At 46.5% G+C, this 19,018-nt stretch overlaps 1 protein-coding gene across 8 annotated transcripts in view; it reads left to right on the top strand.

Annotated features, from left to right (window-relative positions):
- TMEM268 (transmembrane protein 268) overlaps window positions 1-19,018 on the top strand; it is a 66,262-nt gene that overhangs the window by 17,348 nt on the left and 29,896 nt on the right. For 6 of the 8 annotated variants that reach the window (XM_067040893.1, XM_067040889.1, XM_059071111.2 and 3 more), the window contains 5 exons: window positions 1,065-1,214; window positions 6,305-6,415; window positions 7,234-7,314; window positions 8,537-8,722; window positions 11,703-14,475. In XM_067040893.1, coding sequence (XP_066896994.1) covers window positions 1,065-1,214; window positions 6,305-6,415; window positions 7,234-7,314; window positions 8,537-8,722; window positions 11,703-11,882 — 708 coding nt within the window. In that variant the 3' untranslated portion in view covers window positions 11,883-14,475. Of the gene's footprint in view, window positions 1-1,064; window positions 1,215-6,304; window positions 6,416-7,233; window positions 7,315-8,536; window positions 8,723-11,702; window positions 15,894-19,018 lie in introns of those variants that run through there. The other 2 variants (XM_067040891.1, XM_067040888.1) reach the window with 2 other exon arrangements.

Here is a 19,018-nt window from a genome sequence, read left to right as displayed (position 1 = left end):
GGGATTAGGAATCTGTAGACCCACCCCTGAGGCTCTGGACTCAGTGTCTGGCTTTGTCAAGACTTTCCTCCTCTCTGGGACTTGGTTCCCCCATCTGTTCAACGGATTGGTCTATTTCAGCTCTAATCATATATGTGTGTGTGTGTACATATAAACATATGTATCCACCTGTATATATACAGAAACACACACAGGCATAAAGAATATGGCACAGCCAGCGTTGGAACCCAGGCACTCTGGTTTCTGCATCTGTGCTCTTAACCACTGTGACCTGCCACTCCTCTGTATGTATAGATGGTCAAAAAGCACTCTTGACTCCCATGTCCTGCTTCTAGGAGGGGAAGGGGTGGCAACTGGCAGTTACTGATTTCCTAAGAAGTGCTAGGCTGTTACATAGGTTATCTTATTAACCCTTATAACAACACTGTGAAGTAGGTATTATTATCCCCATTTTAGGGATGAGGAGACTGAGGCCCAGAGAGTTGTTACAACTTGTCTAAGGCCACCTAGCTGTTGAAGGATCAACGTGGGCTTCTGATTCAAATTTATCTCACTCCCAAGCCCCCTGCCCTTTTCTGTTTTATTTGAATTCAGAGTAAGCGAGGATTTGGAGTAGCTATTCTAACCCCTTGCCTCTCCCTTTGCTTTTTTTTTTTTTTTTTTTTTTTTTTTTTTGTGGTACGCGGGCCTCTCACTGTTGCGGCCTCTCCCGTTGCAGAGCACAGGCTCCGGACGCACCGGCTCAGCGGCCATGGCTCACGGGCCCAGCCGCTCCGCGGCACGCGGGATCCTCCCGGACCGGGGCATGAACCCGCGTCCCCTGCATCGCAGGCGGACCCTCAACCACTGCGCCACCAGGGAAGCCCTCCCTTTGCTTTTGAACAAGGAACAAGGGCCCATTCTCACAGACCACCCCGATCTCCTGCCCCCATCAGTCTCTGGCCCTGTGATGCTCTCGTATCCATGGAGGGTGTCAGAAGTGGCCAGAGGGTGTCCCTTGGAATGGAGCTGCTTCATTTGAGGACTGGTGTTCCTGACCATACCCTTTCTCTGGCTTCTCGCAGGTGTTCTACGTGGTGGTGTGGGCCAACATCTACTCCACCAGCCAGATGTTCGCCCTGGGGAACCACTGGGTGGCCGTGCTGCTCGTGACCCTGGCTGCCATGAGCCTGACCCTGACTCTTGTGCTCATTTTCGAGAGACACCAGAGGAAGGTAAGACATCCGGGGACTCCAGCCACGCTCCCTCCAGAAAGGCTGTGTGGACAGGGGAATCCCAAGTCAGATTTTTCTTTTACCTGCTTCAAAGAATTTCCCCAACCATGAAAATTCACCCTGGCCCATGTGCCCAGTGACTAAAAGAAATCAACTCACACGTGTGATTAAATCCTTTCTGTTTTTCTCTCTAATGCCTGTGGGTTGTTTTTCTGGAAGCAGGCTGTGCTTTGGGAGAGTCTGGGAGCGGGGAGGATGGCACTTTGAGGCGACTGAGCCCTTCTGTGCGCCTCCTCTGCCTGGGTGCCCGCCACAGCCCTGTGAGCAAGGGTGTTTCCTGGACCCCCCTCACAGCACAAGGTACCTGGGGAGAGGTGGATGGACTCTGCCTGGTGCTTGGTTGACAGTTGTGTCTCATTTAACCCCAGTAATGACCTCTGAGGCAGAGAGTGGGTGGGTGATCAGGGAGTTTAGGTAACTTGTCCCAATCCCACTCGGAATGGCAGGGTGGAGGTTCAAAGCCTGAACCCTTTGATTCCTGATCTCATTCACAAGGAGATCGATACCCCCTGGCTTAATGTATGGTTTGCTGATTGTCTTCTGCTTGTTCAACATCTGTCTTTTGTTACTGTTGAGCCCTTCATAGGTGGTAGGTCATCTACTAAATGCTTTACATGCATTAACTCATTAAACCCCCCAGTAAATCTCTGGGTAGAGGCTTTTACGTTCATTTTGCAGGCGAGGAACCCGAGGCTCCGAAAGACCCAAGAAGTAGTCCAAGGTCATGCTGCTAATAAATGGCAGAGCTGGAATTCAAGGCCAGGACGCTCAGATTCCAAGCCATATTCTCAGTCAATACCCAACTGTATTGGTGTTCTGTGGCTGTAACAGATAACCATAAATGTAGTGGCTTACAACAACAGAAGTGTGTTGTGTTAACAGTTCTGTAGTTTAAAAGTTTGACAGGGCTGGGCTTCCTCCTTTCTGGAGCCTCTGGGGGGCGGGGAATCTGTTTCCTTGTCTTTTCCAGCTCCTGGAGGCCACCTGCGTTCCTTGGCTCGTGGCCCCTTCCTCCATCTTCAAAGCCAGCAGTGGTGGGTTGAGTCCTTCTCGCATTCTTGACTCTGAGTCTTCTGTCTCCCTCTTCTACTTTCAAGGCCCCCTGTGATTACACTGGGCTGTCTAGATAAGCTGGGATAATCTTCCTATTTTAAGGCCAACTAATTAGCAACATCAATTCCATCTACACCCTTCATTTTTCTGTGCCAAGTAACATACGTTCACAGGTTCTGGGAAGTAGGATTTACACATACTTGGGGGACGCTTATTCTGGCAACCACCCCTCCACTGTCTTTCCAGCTGCTTCAGAAGCTCCCCCAGCACCTGGCACAGAGCTGGACTTTGAGATCTTTAGCAAACACTCCACTCTTGCGTCATTCAGGAGGAGAGGGCGGGATGTTGGGAAATGTGGTCAGGGTTTGAGGGTATGAATTCCATTTACTGCCCCTGCTCACAGGGACAAATAGGAACTTCATGGCTTAATCATTCTGAAAGGATCTTTGTCGGGCTTTGCGATGAGGCTGACAGAATAATGCTGCCCTTGGGCTCTGCTGAAGCTCTCATGGCCCCTGTGTTTGGCCTATAAAAAAATCAGTGGAGCTGGCTGCTTCTGCAGCAAGAACCTTCTCTTGGGGAGGGGGAAGAAGCAAAGTGCCCTGTTTTATCAGAAGCACGCAAAATATCTGGCACCTGGCAGGTGCTTCAGGGAGGCAGTTCAGGGAATGCCTGCTGTGGCTCTCTGCCTCCTTCCTCCCTTTCTTCCTTATTCAGCTGGCATTTACGAAGCCATTTATGAAGCAAGTGCCAGGGGATGTGCTAGGCACAGGGTACAGAGACAAACAAAACCCTGGATCTTTACGCGTAGGTGCAGCATGGAGGCCCCTGGTACATAATAGCCCTTCTGTCATCACTGTTTGTTGATCCCCTCCAGGATCCTTTACTTTCTCATATGACCATCGTTTAATGAACACTTACTATGTGTTCTGTGGTTGGGGCCTGATATCCATGCCCAACAACAACCTCACAAGGAGGCAGGGTACCTCTGCCATTTGCTAGCCCTGCAACCTGGGGTGATTTATTATTTAACCTCTCAGGGCCTTAGTTTTCTCATCTGTACAATGGGATAATAATTTTAGCTCCCTCATAGGATTGTTGGGAGAACTAAATGACTTAATACATGCAACGTGCTTATAATCTTACTTGGTGTTATATAAATGCTCACTATGTATCAACTGTTATGATTATTCACTCTTCACTAGTGGTGAAACCACAGCTCAGAGAGGTTAAGTAACTAGTCTGTGGTCACACAGCCTCGCTCAGATCTTCCTCTGAGCCTCAGCTCAAGGACTTCTTTATCCTCGGATCCCTCATCTCTCAGGACCATGCAGTTCCCCCTTCCTGACCATTGTCACTCTTACTGTTTGTGTCCTACCCGCATCACATAGCATCCTTGAGAGCCTCAGCGTTTGTACACACTGCCTTGTTTTCCCCTTGTTTGGGTCATTATTAGACTTTTTCAAGATCAGAAGGCTTGTGAAGGCAGGCAAGACTCTTGTCTTTTATCCCCTATAGAATAAAACACATCACTAGCGGGCTTCCCTGGTGGCGCAGTGGTTGAGAGTCCGCCTGCCGATGCAGGAGACGCGGGTTCGTGCCCTGGTCCGGGGGGATCCCACATGCCGCAGAGCGGCTAAGCCCGTGAGCCATGGCCGCTGGGCCTGCGTGTCCGGAGCCTGTGCTCCGCAACGGGAGAGGCCACAACAGTGAGAGGCCCGCATACCGAAAAAAAAAAAAAAAAAAAAAAAAAAAAAAAAAAAAAAAAAACACATCACTAGGGTATGTTGCAAATTCCTAAAAAATATTCGTTTGTGGCCACCATGGTACAGTGGAAAACACGGTATCTTCAGTTCAGTATCGTCATCATAAAGATATTACTAGGTGACGTATATTGAGTGTTCATTCTTCCAGGTGTCCTACGTGAATTAACTCATTTCATCCTTATTCTAACCCTTATTATTAGGGGGTGTTATCTCCAATTTGGACGTGAGGGTGTGGAGGCAGAGAGACGGTGACTAATTTGCCCAGGGTTATATAGGTAGTTAAGAGATGGAGTCAGGGCCTGAAATCTTGGTGATAGGGGTTTCTGAAAGGGTGAACACCCTTGCTGAAGTTCTAGGCCAAACAAAATATAATCATCCCTTGATTTTCATAATACAGGCAGACCTTGGAGATACTGTGGGTTTGGTTCCAGACCACCGCTATAAAGCGGATATCACAATAAAGCAAGTCACACGAATTTTTTGGCTTTCCAGTGCATATAAAAGTTATGTTTACACTATACTGTCGTCTATTAAGTGTGTGAAAGCACTATGTCTGAAAAAAGCAATGCACATACCTTAGTTAAAAAATAACGCTGGTGGGGCTTCCCTGGTGGCGCAGTGGTTGAGAGTCCGCCTGCCGATGCGGGGGACACGGGTTCGTGCCCCGGTCTGGGAGGATCCCGCATGCCGCGGAGCGGCTGGGCCCGTGGGCCGTGGCCGCTGAGCCTGTGCGTCCGGAGCCTGCGCTCCGCAATGGGAGAGGCCGCAGCGGTGAGAGGCCCGCGTACCACAAAAAAAACAAAAACAAACAAACAAACAAAAAAATAATGCTGGTGGAAAAATGGCGTCAATAGACTTGCTTGACTCAGGATTGTCACAAACGTTCAGTTTGTTAAAAAAAAAAAAAAAAAAGGCAGTATCTGTAAAGCGCAATAAAGTGAAACGCAATAAACGAGGTGTGTCTTTTTTTTTTTTTTTTTTTTTTTTTTTCCGGTATGCGGGCCTCTCACTGCTGTGGCCTCTCCCGTTGCGGAGCACAGGCTCCGGACGCGCAGGCCTAGCGGCCATGGCTCACGGGCTTAGTTGCTCCGCGGCATGTGGGATCCTCCCGGACCAGGGCACGAACCCGTGACCCCTGCATCGGCAGGCGGATTCTCAACCACTGCGCCACCAGGGAAGCCCTCGAGGTGTGTCTTTAATGGCATTCCTTGAAAATCCAATGCATTTTAAAACCTATTCACAAAACACTTTAGGTTTATATGTAAAATGGAATTAGGTTGGCCAGTCAGAGAATTATGAATAGAGTTTTTCACATGTGCTCGTGCCCAGTGGGACATTTGGGGTTCAGGTAGGCTGGGGGAACAGTCCTTCCACGTGCAAGATTCTCTGTCATGGGACGTGGCCGACGGTGGAAGGCATGTGTTTAGCATCCCTGGTCCTCGTCCCTAAATGCCAGCATTGCCTGTCCCGTGCCTGTGACAACCGTAACGGCCTTCTCACACATTGAAAAGCTCCCTACAGGGGTCCTTCCTGTTTTGGGGACCATTGTCCTCGACTGGGTTGCCTTCTAATTGCATCTGAAAGTCCTTGTAGGGTCTTTTAGAGCTTTGGGTCCTGTCACCCTTCCTGTCCTCTTCTCCCCGGTCTGCTTAGCACCTACTTTGTCATCCATGGCGTCAGTTGGTTCTGGTGGGAGAAGAAGGAGGTGGATTCCCAGAGCCCCCCTCCGAGGGCCAGTCACTGGGTTAGGTAGTATGGAAAGTAGGTGCTTTATTTCCACAGTCGATGCTCAAAGCTCTCCAGCCCCCTCCTCCTGCAGATACGTGTGGCCCCCGACTGTGTCCCAGGCACCAGCTTAAGCGCGTCACACACACAATCTCAGTTCAATCTCGCCATGCTCCTAAGGGCCGGAGACGCTTTTTATCTCTCTTCAGCAACTGAAGAAAGCAAGACTCAGAAGGGACACATTTGGCCAGGGCCACACCGCCAGGAAGTAGCAGAGCTGGGCTTCACCCGAAGCTCTCTGACACTGTTGAATTTATTGTCCCAACAATGCCACAGTCTGTTTTATAGGGGAGACAATGGATGTGTCTTGGAGACCAGGATTGTCCCGTGGTGTCTCGGGCAGGGACAGTGTGTGGTTATTGCCCAGGCCCGAGAGCTCCCTGGCAGCATGGAGGTGGGGCCAAGGGGCTGGCGTTTGTCTTACAGGCCAACGCCAACACGGATCTGAGGCTGGCAGCTGCCAACGGAGCCCTCCTGAGACACCGGGTGCTGTTGGGGGTGACAGACACAGTGGAAGGCTGCCAGAGTGTGATTCAGGTACTGTGTCTCGGAGTGACCTCTCCAGCGGACCCACTTTGGGGCTGGGCTCTCCCAGTCTGCGCAGTGTCCCCTGGAGTCTGCTAATGGAGATGGCGTCGCCAGCCCTTCCTTCCTCTCCGCTCCAGTGTTTCTTCCTGGAGACTCCTCTCTGGGTGGTAACCAGCAGCCTAGAACCTCCACGAGGTAGGGCTGGAAGGGAAGCTCGGAGACCATCCGAGCCACATTCCTCATTCAACATTTATTCAGCAAAGAGATGGGGTCTCCTCTGTTTCGAGCCCTCGGTACCCAGACAAGGTCTCTGGGGAGGCAGGTCAGAGCCTGAGGGCCTTGTCCTCCTGGCATGGTTGTTTTTTTGGCCCCAAGGCGATGGGGAGATCTGAAGGGACTAGAAGGAGGTCACACAGTGGGTCTGGGACACAGCTGGGCTGGTTGAGGCCCAGGGCGCCTGATCCTGGCTGGGCTTTGCCTGGGAGGATTGATAGATCTCAGCACCATGTTCGCATTCTTAGCTGGTGAGGGGCCCAGGGTGTGGGTACGGGTGGGCCCCCAGCGGGCACAGGGTTTGACATTTTCCAAATCTGCACACGAAGCCCCTTGTCTACCTGCCATCCAAAGGAGACCCCGTCGTGCGGGGGGGCGGGGGGGGGGGAGAGAGCAGAATGGCATGCCCACGCCGGAGACCAGGATGAATCCGGTCATCCCCAGAAGGGCAAAGCCTCCAGCGAGGAGGCAGGAGGTGAGGCCGGTCTCAGAGATGGAGAGTTCAAGGTCTGGTGGGCTTTGGCCTCGGCGGTCATAGCTGCTTCTCTCCCCAGCTCTGGTTTGTCTACTTCGACCTGGAGACCTGTGTGCAGTTTTTGTCCGACCATGTTCGAGAAATGAAGACGAGCCAAGAGGTGAGATACCTTAAGTGAAAAACAAAGCAAAAAAATAAAGCGGGAGGCTAAATTGTATAGATTGCATTACCTCAGCGTCGGAACAAGTGTCTAAGGAAAAGTTGCTTGGAAGGAAGAATACCTCTGTGGAATCATGGTTGTTTTTGCCTAGGGAATTATGGCTGTTTTTCTCTTCCTTTTTAAAAAAATAGAATTATTTATTTATTTATATTTAATTTCTGGCTGCGTTGGGTCTTTGTTGCGATGAGCGGGGGCTATTCTTCGTTGCGGTGCACGGGCTTCTCATTGCGGTGGCTTCTCTTGGTGCGGAGCATGGGCTCTAGGTGCTTGGACTTCAGTAGTTGTGGCGCGTGGGCTCAGTAGTTGTGGCTTGCGGGCTCTAGCGCACAGGCTCAGTAGTTGTGGCGCAGGGGCTTAAGTTGCTCTGTGGTATGTGGGATCTTCCCGGACCAGGGCTTGAACCTGTGTCCCCTGCATTGGCAGGCGGATTCTTAACCACTGCGCCACCAGGTAAGTCGTCTTTTCCTTTTGAACTAGTCGCATTTTCCACATTTTCTACAGTGAATATAAATTTTATCTATAATAATAACAATAATAAATAACAGTGAGAATATATTTCATTTATAACAACAACAATAATAAAGATTCTGGCAGAGGAAAATACCGTATATTTAGATGACTTTCACTTGTTTGAAATCCTGAATGTTTTGAGAAAGAACGGGGAGAGTTTGCTCCAGTTCCACAGAGGAGGAAACCGAGGCTCTGAGAAGCCGCATAGCTGGTTGGTGATGCCAGGTTTGGAGCCCAGGTCGCCTGTCCTCGAGCCCTGTGCTTCTTCCCTGGGATCCATTTTCGGGCCCCCACAAGTGCTGTAGTTGGCTTTGAAGTCAGGATTGTGGCTTAGCCCTGATCCGGACCCACTGGTTCCTGTGTGGCTTTGGGCAATTCCTTTGAGCTCCAGTTTGCTCATCTGCAACATATGGGTAAAGATTCCCACATCCCAAGCCTTTTTGAGGAGCAGATGAGAGCATGGAAGGAAAAGTGCTTCTGACCATATACTTTGGCAGGAATTATCTGATCTCTCTAGAGTCTCCTGAGGTCAGCATCTGAGTCAGTAGACGGTCTATCCATCCTATGTGGGTCTGCGGCTCAGGGAACCACCCGGCATCCTACACCCACCTAACTTAGGACACCACCGAGTCCCTCTCTGTTTCCTTTGCAGTCCTTGCTGAGAAGCAGATTGAGCCAGCTGTGTGTTGTCACGGAGACTGGGGTGAGCCCCTCAGTGGCCGAGGGGCCGGAGAACCTGCTGGAGGAAGCTCCTCTCCTGCCCAGCAGTCCTCGTCCCACGGAGAGGACACTCATGCAGACCGAGCTGCGCCAGCTTATTCCTGAGGCCGAGCCGGAGGTAACAGGCACCCGGGCCAGTCAAGCCCCCTCCTCTCCCACCAGGTGTTTGCATAGAGTCCGTGTGGGGCTCTCAAGTTCTAGATTCCTGGGGACATGCCTTTACTGGGTTGGTAGGGACCATACACGTCTTCTAGCCTACTAGTTTTCAATATTCTTTTCCTCACCCCAGCACTTTAAAAGATAGCTTAGAGGAATCATTTTATACTTATTGGGTGCCCCCGCACCCCATTTAAAAAATATCTTGGTATTCTTTTGTGTAGTTCTATTGGATATGTAGTTGCATATTGATGGATTATAGCCTACCTAACCATGAACATGTTGATGAATTTTTGGGTCATTTTAAAATCTGTCAGTCAATCTATCATCTCTCCATCCATCTCCTTAAATTGCAGTTGGATATTTAAATCTTGTATGCATCTCTGTTGAATTTCATTTCCTCCTGCTCCAGAGTTCTGTTGGGTCCTGCCACCCAAGCTGTCTGTTGGGTATGGTCAAGAGCTGGTAGACCAGAAGTCTGGTAATGTGGTTTGCGGCTTGTGCAACCCTCTTCTCACCATGAGGACAGACCCACTGTCTGGGAGACATGCAGCGAGGGGCGACCTCCGGCAGGGTGTGATACAGGAGAGCACTTGCATGTTCTTTTTAGCCAATAGATTTGGGGATTAAAGGTCCAAACCAGCCCAGGCTTTCCCTTTTGCATGGATGGGGAGTGGGGGGACCTGCAAATAGGACCATTGTGAGAGAAAATGATAAATATATTAATCTCTTCAAAGAGCTGAAAAATTGATAAGATCACGTTCTTTCTTGTGCATGCATGTCTGGGTTTATGTGAAATAGCTTATTAACTATGATGGGTCTTTTAAATTATTTTTTCAAATTCATTCAAACCAATAGTAATACAATTTCCTGTCATGAATATCAAGTCTCAGTGTGTGTGCACATGTTTTTAATGTAGCTGCCCTTATAAAACAGCAAAGGAAAATACAAGCAATGCCCAAGTCTCAACCTGGGCCAGACTGTCATATTTCAGGAGGAACCCAGTGTGTGCAAAAGGCGGAGAAATAGTTATAATGACCTCTTACATTTTTACAGGTTTTTATCATGCATAAAATGCTTTAGCATATCCTCTGAAGTATAGATTATTTTCCCTTCTTCCTTGATGGGTGAAATAAGCTTCTAAGAGGTCAGCTGACTCACTCAAGGTTGCAAAACAAGGGAGAATGTGGCAAAGTCCAAGGCAGAAATCAGTCCTGTGATTCTCAGGAGGCCAATTTCTCGTCACAGCTCTTTGCTTCTTATGTTAGCAATTTTAGAATAAACGGGCGGGAAAACCAATCTGAGTTAGTAAGTGGTAGGCTGTTTGAAGTTTTCAACCTTTTTCTAGCACAAAGGATAACTCCAAGGAAACATGGATCCTACAGAGCTAGGTGGAGTTTCTGCTTTTTGAATAATGATAATGGTAGTGATATTGATGGCATTTATTGCGCATTAGGTATTGGGCTTTCTATCCATTAGTGCCTTTAGTCCTCACTCCAGTGCAACCAGAAAGGTGCTGTGATTTCCTGTCTTTTGCTGCTGAGGAAGTGGGCTAAGCAAGGTGAAGGGACTTTGCTCAGGGTCCATCCCAGGGTGGCTGAGCTGACATTCCCATTTGGCCCTTTTGATTTGAAAGCCTATTCTTGATCCCTAACTGTACTGACATAAAGAGGCTGGGTGTAACCCACACTTCACTTCATTACATTCAGACTGGACACAAGTACTGTGAAAGGCTTCCATGCCACACAAAAGAAACTGGAGGATCTTTGCTGGAATCCCAACTGCTGGACAGGTGGATGGAACTTTAGAGACCAAAATGTGTTAAGAGCATGCATTAAATACAATTAAAAATTTTTTTCCCTCTTTCTCACTTTTTAATTTTTTTCACTGCAGTAAAATATACATAGTATAAAATTCACCCCCTTAACTATTTTTAAGTGTATGATTCAGTGGCAGTAAGCGCATTCACATTGTTGTGCAACCATCGCTACATCCTCCTCCAGAACTTTTTCATCTCCCCAAATTGAAACAAGATACCCATTAAACACAAATTCTTTTACCTTACCCAGCCCCTGAAAACCACCATTCTACTTTCTGTCTCTATGAATTTATTGCTCTCGGTGCTTCATGTAAGTGGAATCATACCGTATTTATCTTTTTGTGATAAATCCAGCTTTGATAAGCACTTTTTTTTTTTTTTTTTTTTTTTTGTGGTACGCGGGCCCCCCACTGCTGTGGCCTCTCCCATTGCGGAGCGTAGGCTCCGGACGCGCAGGCTCAGCGGCCATGGCCCACGGGCCCAGCCGCTCCGCGGCACGTGGGATCTTCCCGGACCGGGGCACGAACCCGCGTCCCCTGCATCGGCAGGCGGATCCTCAACCACTGCGCCACCAGGGAAGCCCTGATAAGCACTTTTAATGTAGGAGTACTTTCTGAAGCAATTCAGCAGGTACTGCTGTGTATGACTTGAAGAATCCTGCCATCAGAGTGGTATTCCCCCAACCCTGCCTCCATTTACTGGTGATTTTCTTCAAGTGCATTACCTTGACCTCATGTACTTTACAAAATCACAGACACTTGAAACTGGAAAAATGCGTGTGTGTTTGCGTGTGTGTGTGTGCACAATTGGCTGGTATAAACCAATGGTAATTCGTCTAGTGCTTTGACGCTCCCTAGCTTTTTTGTGCATATTATTATCACCTATTAGCAGTTAGGTTACCACTTCAGAGATGAGGAAACTGAGGCTGCAGGAGCCCCACAGAGCTTGAGAGCTGGAGTTCCAGACCAGTTCAGGCATCTTGCAGTTGTCCTGGGTGAGGGCCTTGCTGAGTTCTTCCTAGTGAGCATTACTGCTGGTCCAGGGGTGTCAGGACCACTTGGCGTACCCCTCATGCTTTAGACACTTTTCTGTGGCCCTCACTCTACTTCCCTACCTCTTCCAGGAAATGGCCCAGCAGCTGCTGGCAGTGTTTGGTGGCTACTACATCCGACTCCTGGTGACTTCTCAGCTCCCCCAGGCATTGGGCACACGACACACAGACTCTCCAAGGATTCCATGCCCCTGCCAGCTCATAGAAGCCCACATCCTGGGTACAGGGTGCTGCCCATTCCTGGCCAGGTGACCTAGGGACGAAGGTACTCATCTTCTTCCAAGGCTGAAGGTGAGAAGTCAGGGAGGCCTCAGGATCCCAAGGTGGCCGACGGTGAGCCCTAGGCGAGGAGAGCAGCGTCTGGGGGCACTCTGAGGCTGTCAGTCATGTCAGCACTGCGAATATTGTGCTCACTCCAGGACCCTGCACAAGAATGGCTTGTCGACATCCCACACTGACCCCTGGCCTTTGCAGAAGCCGATGGTCCCACTCTGAGGTACTTTCTGTGCTGCTTAGAACTGTGGGCGTGGATGAAAGGGCCACCCGCACATCCCTTTCATTGTCTGGAGAGCCCAGGAAATGTGAAGCTGACCAGACCGGGCTGAATGTGTGTCCAAAGCTTGGTCTCAGGTGATGCTCCTGTCCCCACCCCCTTCTTGTCAGATGGAGACTCAGGGAGGACACTGCTCTTTGTGGCATTGCCTTGGGCCCCTTAGATTATAAGAAGCCTCTTCCCAATCTGAAGTGAAGAAGTAAATTCTCAGAATGTTCTCCATTTTTAAGTTGGTTTTTTCCCTACATTTTCTGAAAAACGATGGCACTTGGACTTGTATGCTAGCACACAGGCCTTCAGGAGTAGGAGACAAACGGCCTGTAACTGCTAATGGGAATATTTGGAAGAGACTGATCCTGTCTGATTGGAGGACATATTTTGTTCAAAGGCATGCTTGCTTGTGGGTATGGTTTCATACTGCAGACGGAGAATGGCGGTTTGTCCCTTAACACTAACACTGTCCTGGAGTGAAGCGTAATCTGTCACTTGTGGAATTCCATGAAGAGCTCAGAGGCTGCCAGGTGCTCTGCTTCTGAACAAGTTTGAAGACCCGTTGTTCCCTAGGCCCAAATCCAAAAGCCCTAGCCTGGCATTTAAAGGCTTCCCAGCACCTAAGACCTGGCCTTCATCTGCAAATTTGGCTTCATTGCCCATAAAAATCCTTCATAGGTTGAAACTCTTTTCCTGGACTGACATACCTGTTCCTCTGTATCTGCTGGACTACTATGCATGCTTTTGTAAAAAAAAAACTTTTTTTTTTTTTTTTTTTTTTTTTGCGGTACGCGGGCCTCTCACTGTTGTGGCCCCTCCCATTGCGGAGCACAGGCTCCGGACGTGCAACCTCAGCGGCCATGGCTCACGGGCCCAGCCGCTCCGTGGCATGTGGGATCCTCCCGGACCGGGGCACGAACCCGTGTCCCCTGTATCGGCAGGCGGACTCTCAACCGCTGCGCCACCAGGGAAGCCCTGATTCACCATTTTTAAATGTTATACTCCACTTATAGTTATTATAAAATATGGACTGTATTCCCTGTGTTGTACAATATATCTTTGTAGCTTATTTATTTTATACATGGTAGTTTGTACCTCTTATCCCCTCCCCCTATCTTGCCCCTCCCCCTCCTATGCATGCTTTAAAGCTCAGCTTTCCTTACCCCTCCTTCAGGAAGCCTTTCAACATAGCCAGACCTGCCACTCTCTGCCTCCTTTATTTTTTTATTTTTATTTTTAAAAAATTACCTCTTAATCCATTAATCCAAATCATCTCACTTTTTTTTTTTTTCCGCATGCCACGTGGCTTGCGGGATCGTAGTTCCCCGCCCTTGGATTGAACCCAGGCCACCGCAGTGAAAACACCGAGTCCTAACCGCTGAACCGCCAGGGAATTCCTGACTCTGCAGCCTTTAAATTCTTGATGTAGTTGCTGCCTTTACTGATGTTTTATGTTATTGATTCTGTTTTCCTGTGCATATACCTGTTCTTCTAGCTAGACTATAAGCTCCTCAAGGACAAAGACTGCACCTTGTATTTTTTGTGCATGACCTGGACTTGCTGAGGAAAAAAATCCTGTGGACTGAGTGCTTTGTCATCTCTATAGTAGCTTTTGCAAATTGCTCTCTGTACTCAGTTGAGTGATGAAGTTGTCACAGACTGGGGTTCTGGTCCTGAACTGCCACTTTTAGCTATGTAACTTTAGGCTGGTCCTCAGTTTACACATCTGTATAATGTGTAGATTAGATGATTCTTAATGGCCCTTTCAAAGCCAAAGATCTGGGAATTTCCATCTTTTTCTGTTCCATTTTAACCCTTGGCCTTTCTCTCTGTTATGCCTTTATCTACATGCAGAAAGGTTCTATAGACCCACACAGGTGAGGTGTCCCAGACCCGATACCCCTTTGGATGGAACACTTTCCTAGCCATCAGGAGAGCTGTATTCTCATTTCAGATCTGCTACTTCTTAGCAGTATGACCTTGGTTAGGTTAACCTCTCTGAATGTCAGTTCAGTCTATAAATGAATCTGGTGAACATGAAATGTAATTATGTGGGTGACTTACCATGTAAGTGATGAATCTGACTGTTCACTTTCTCTGGGCCAGAGAAGAGAAATCATGTACATAGACCAGCCCTCGGAAATGGCTCTTTTAGGCATTTCTCTTCAGCCAACAAATGCTGCGGCCTGCTTTGCTCAGTGGGAATTATTCATGAAGGCGATTATTGTCTTTCTCACCTGCCACAGAGGAAGTGTGGGCTGTGAATGTGATCCATATTTATCATTCAACCATAAAACCCTGGTAAGTATAATAACAGAGAATAAAAATGTGTGTGTTTTGACAAAACAGCAGTTTTTCCATTTTACAGCTTCCTTAAAGGACCCTTGATGTGTTGTTTCCTTCCTTTTCCTCTCTTTAGAGTTTCTGGTGGTCTCACCCAGTGGGTAGGGCATTCAGGTGTGCCCATGAGGTACACTTCTTCGCATTTGAGCCTCAGTTTCCGCTTTTAGAAAATTCTGTGATCTCTGTCTTGCCTGCTTCACCAGGTTGCTGTGAAGATGAGATTCCACAAAGGAACATGTGCGCCGTTTCAAAGCTCTGTTTCAAAGATGGTGCCATGTCATGAAGTGGGAGCGGAGGGCTTGGATTCTAGAGTCACATGTATTCAAATCCAAGGTCTGCCACCTAGGAGCCACGTCCTTCCCATCCTTGGGTCTCAGTCCTCAAGTGTGGAATGGGGATAAGTGTGCCTACTTGGCAGGTGATTGTGAAGGTTAAATGATATAAAAAATGTAAAGTGCTTACAACTGTGAGTTGCAAACTTGAGTAAGTGCTCAAGAAATTGTTGCTATTATTATTATTTTTTATCTCTCACTGTGTCTTAAATGCTATAGGTACCCGACTTATGCTTTTGTGGATGATGTAGCTCATTAACAGTTAATGTCTGTTCATTCTGCATCAGACCTCAGTTACTCCAGCACCATGGGGTGTATTTATGTGAATAAAGATTCTAGTCTTTATTCTTTAATCTAGGGAAGATTCTGCTTCCCTAGCAAGGAAGTGAAGCATGAGCTGGTTGGTGACTTTGGGCCAGATGCCACCCTCTGTTCCTCCTCATCTATTAAGGGGGCATGTGATTATAGGGAGACGAATTGAGGTGACGCGTGCAAAACACAAGGCCTGGTTCATAGTGTGGTTCCTGGTAAGGGCTCCATCACCTGATGATGACTTTTCTTCAGCTGCTGTATATACTGTTTTCTACATGTGTATATTTTGTGAGTCTTTACTTACCTTATTCAAATCTATACCCTTACTGATTTTGGTTGGTTGGTTCTATCAGCAACCAAGGGAGGAAGCTCTCCAGCTAGGATTGTAGATTTTCTGTTTCTCCTTTTACTTTTGACACAGTTTTTTTTTTTAATTACATAGTTAAAAAAAAATTGGGATGTAATTAACATACCATAAAATCCACCATTTTAAAGTATAAAATTCAGTGGTTTTTAGTATATTCACAAGATTGCACAAACATCACCACTGTTTAATTCTAGAACATTTTCATCACCTCTTCCCCCCACAAAGTCCCCCTACCCATTTGTAGTCACCCCGTTACTCCCTCTCCTCAGCCCCTGACAATCACTGGTCTTCTTTATCTCTCTGGATTTTCCCATTCTGGACCTTTCATAAATGGAATCATGCCGTTTGTGGCCTTTTATGTCTGACTTTTTCACATAACAGAATGTTTTCAAGAATCATCCATATTGTGGCATGTATCAATACTTTATCCCTGTTTAATGGTTGGATAATATTCTATTGCACGGAGAGAGCAGATTTTGTCTATCCATTCATCCAGCTGGGTTATTCATCAAATCTGCTTTTTGGCTATTATGAATAATGCTGCTATGAACAACTGTGTACAAGTTTTAGTGTGAACGTATATTTTAATTCACTTCTGACAAGTTTTGCTCTGTTATTCCATACATACAAATTTAGAATTATTAGAACTGCCTGATGGTTTGACCCTTTTATCTTTATGAAATATCCCTCTTTAGTAGATTTTTGCCTTAAAATCGACTTTGTCTGACACATTAGCGTTCTTTTGATTGGTGATTACATAGTATATCTGTTCATCCTTTTACCGTCAACTTATCTGCATCCTTTTATTAACGGTGCTCCTCTTGTGACCGTGTGGGATTAAAATAATTCAGTCTGTTTTTTAACTGGAGTGTTTACTATGCAACGTCTAGTGTGTTTCCTGATATATTAGATAGTTTTGGGCTTAAATGTTCCATCTTACTGTTTCTATTGGTCCTCCCCTTCTGTGTTCTTTTTTCTGTACTATTTTTGCCTTCTTTTGCATTAAGTTTTTGTGATTTGTATAATTTCTCTTCTAGTAGCTTGTGAGGTATGTATTCTTTTCTCTTAGTGGTTACCCTAGATTACAACATGCATCCTGCACTTATTCAATTCTATTATAAGAGGATCCTTCTATCACTTTCTGGACAATCCAAAGACCTTAGAACTCTTTTCACCTTTCTGTCTGTGGTGGTCTTGTTATCATGGATTTCAATTCCTGCTATATTTTAAACCACAACAGACATTATTATTAATGCTTTGTGTAGTCAGTGTTCATTTAGGTTTATCCACATGTTTACTTTTTATTAGTCTTCATTTATTACTTTGTTATTACTCTTTATCCCTTCCGGCATTTCCACACATTTGTCTAGAATCATTCACCTACCCCCGAAACTACCTTTGGAATTTTTCTTTAGAATAGTATTATTTATATTTAGAAGTACCTTTAGTATCTTCCTTCCAGTACAGATCTTCTGGTGACAGATTGAGTTTTTGTTTGCTGAGAGGTCTCTATGGTGTTTTTATTTTTGAAAGAAGTTTTTGGTAAGTCAAGAATTCTAGAGTACTACAGGTTTTTTGGGTTCTTTTCAACCTTTGGAAGATGTCATTGGCTTTCATTAGTTGTGAAGTCAATCTTGTTTCTGTTCTTAAAATTTTCTCTTTGCTTTGGGTTTCAGTAATTGTATTTTGATGTGCCTAGGTATAACTTTTTTGTTGTTGTTGTTGTTGTTTGTTCTTTTTTGTTTTTTTGCTGTACGTGGGCCTCTCACGGTTGTGGCCTCTCCCGTTGCGGAGCACAGGCTCCGGACACGCAGGCTCAGCGGCCATGGCTCATGGGCCCAGCCGCTCCGCGGCACGTGGGATCCTCCCGGACCGGGGCACGAACCCGTATCCCCTGCATCGGCAGGCGGACTCTCAACCAGTGTGCCACCAGGGAAGCCCTAACTTTAAAAAATATTTATCCTGTTTGGGATTCGTAGCACATCTTGAATCTGTGATACAGTATTTTTCATCATAGCTTCTACCCTCTTTTTTCTCATCTCCTTCTGGGACTCTAAGGATATGTGTGTTAAGACCTTGTCACTGTATCTCTAAGACTCTCTGTGTTTTCTGTTCTTTTGGTTCTTCATGATTCAGTCTGAATATTTTATACTGACTTATCTTCCACTTCATTACTCTTACCCTCAGTTATGTTTACTCAGTTGTTAATCCTTTGAATTGAGTTCTTAATTTCAGCTATTGTAATATTCAGTCCTATAATTTTTGATTTTTAAAAATAGTGTACAGTTCTCGGATGAAATTATCCATCTTGTCATCTGTTTTCTTCAATATTTTAAAGTCCACATCTGCTGACTCCAATATCTGGCTCTTCTGTAAGTATGTTCGTTTTGCTTTTTTGGTCAGTTGGTCCTATCTTCTGGTGTTCTTGGTAATTTTTTATTGAATGCTAGACACTTTAAAAAAATGAAACATTGAAGAGATGTACAAGACTCTGGATATTCCTTCAGAAAGGATTTACTTTTGCTTCTGAGAAAAGTAAAGTTGGGATAGTTTGACTGATTTGCAGGTTCTAGCTCTTCAGAGATTTTAACTGGAAATGTATTTTTAAAAACTTTTAACAGCCAATCCTCTTCCTCCAGGGTGAGCCCTCGGCCTCTAAGCTGTGAGTCTACTGAAAGCTCTGCCCAGTTTTTCAGCCTTTTAGATTCTTTTTAGGAGTTGGCAAGTGCCATGAGGAGGTCAGAAGACCTTGATGTCCATTTCATCTCTCTGCACTTTCTTTCTCTTGAGGATCTTGGCCCCTCAAGTCCTCACTGCATTGGTAGCTTTTTGACATATTCGGACAGATTTAAGAAAAAGAAACTACAGCCTTTTAAACTGCTCTCAGGAGGAGGATTGGCCTGATACCAGCTAGTTTGCCATAGTCAGAGGTAAGGTCCAGCTGTGGCTTCCATTATTGTTTTTATTGTTATTATTTGAAAATCCTCTAAAGAAAGATATCACCCTGAGGCCAAGAGCCCTTTGACAAGTTCATAGGTTGTGAGCCTCCCCCCATCTTTCTGTGAAGTGGCTTCTAAATGCAGGAGGTGACATTTAAGGAGCATCTTTTATGTGCAAAGCACCTGCTGTATCTGTTGCAGGAAACAGTTCCAAGACATAAGGAACATAGGGTTTTCTTTTCTGTAGGTTCCCTTGTTTCCTTTCAGCCATTTTTCTTTTAACTTTACCTGCCACATATTTCTAACCTCCTTCTGGATGTGGCCACCTGGATGTCCCATAGACTCATTTAGCTTGACATAGCCCAAGATGAAACGATCTCCTGGGTGTGGTGAACTTGGCCTCATGACCACCCCCTTCGCAGTTCTCTGCATTGCAAAAGAAGTCAAGAACTTTATTTAGCAGAATCTTCTTCCCTGTATGGTTCTGAGTGCGAATTGGCCAGCTTTACCTGAGATATATTTTGTAACTTGGGGCTCTCGTCTCCATTTTA

The sequence above is a fragment of the Kogia breviceps genome, chromosome 8, assembly GCF_026419965.1.
Source record: "Kogia breviceps isolate mKogBre1 chromosome 8, mKogBre1 haplotype 1, whole genome shotgun sequence".
NCBI classification, from domain to species: Eukaryota; Metazoa; Chordata; class Mammalia; order Artiodactyla; family Physeteridae; genus Kogia; species Kogia breviceps.
This window is presented reverse-complemented; position numbering and strand designations above follow the sequence as displayed.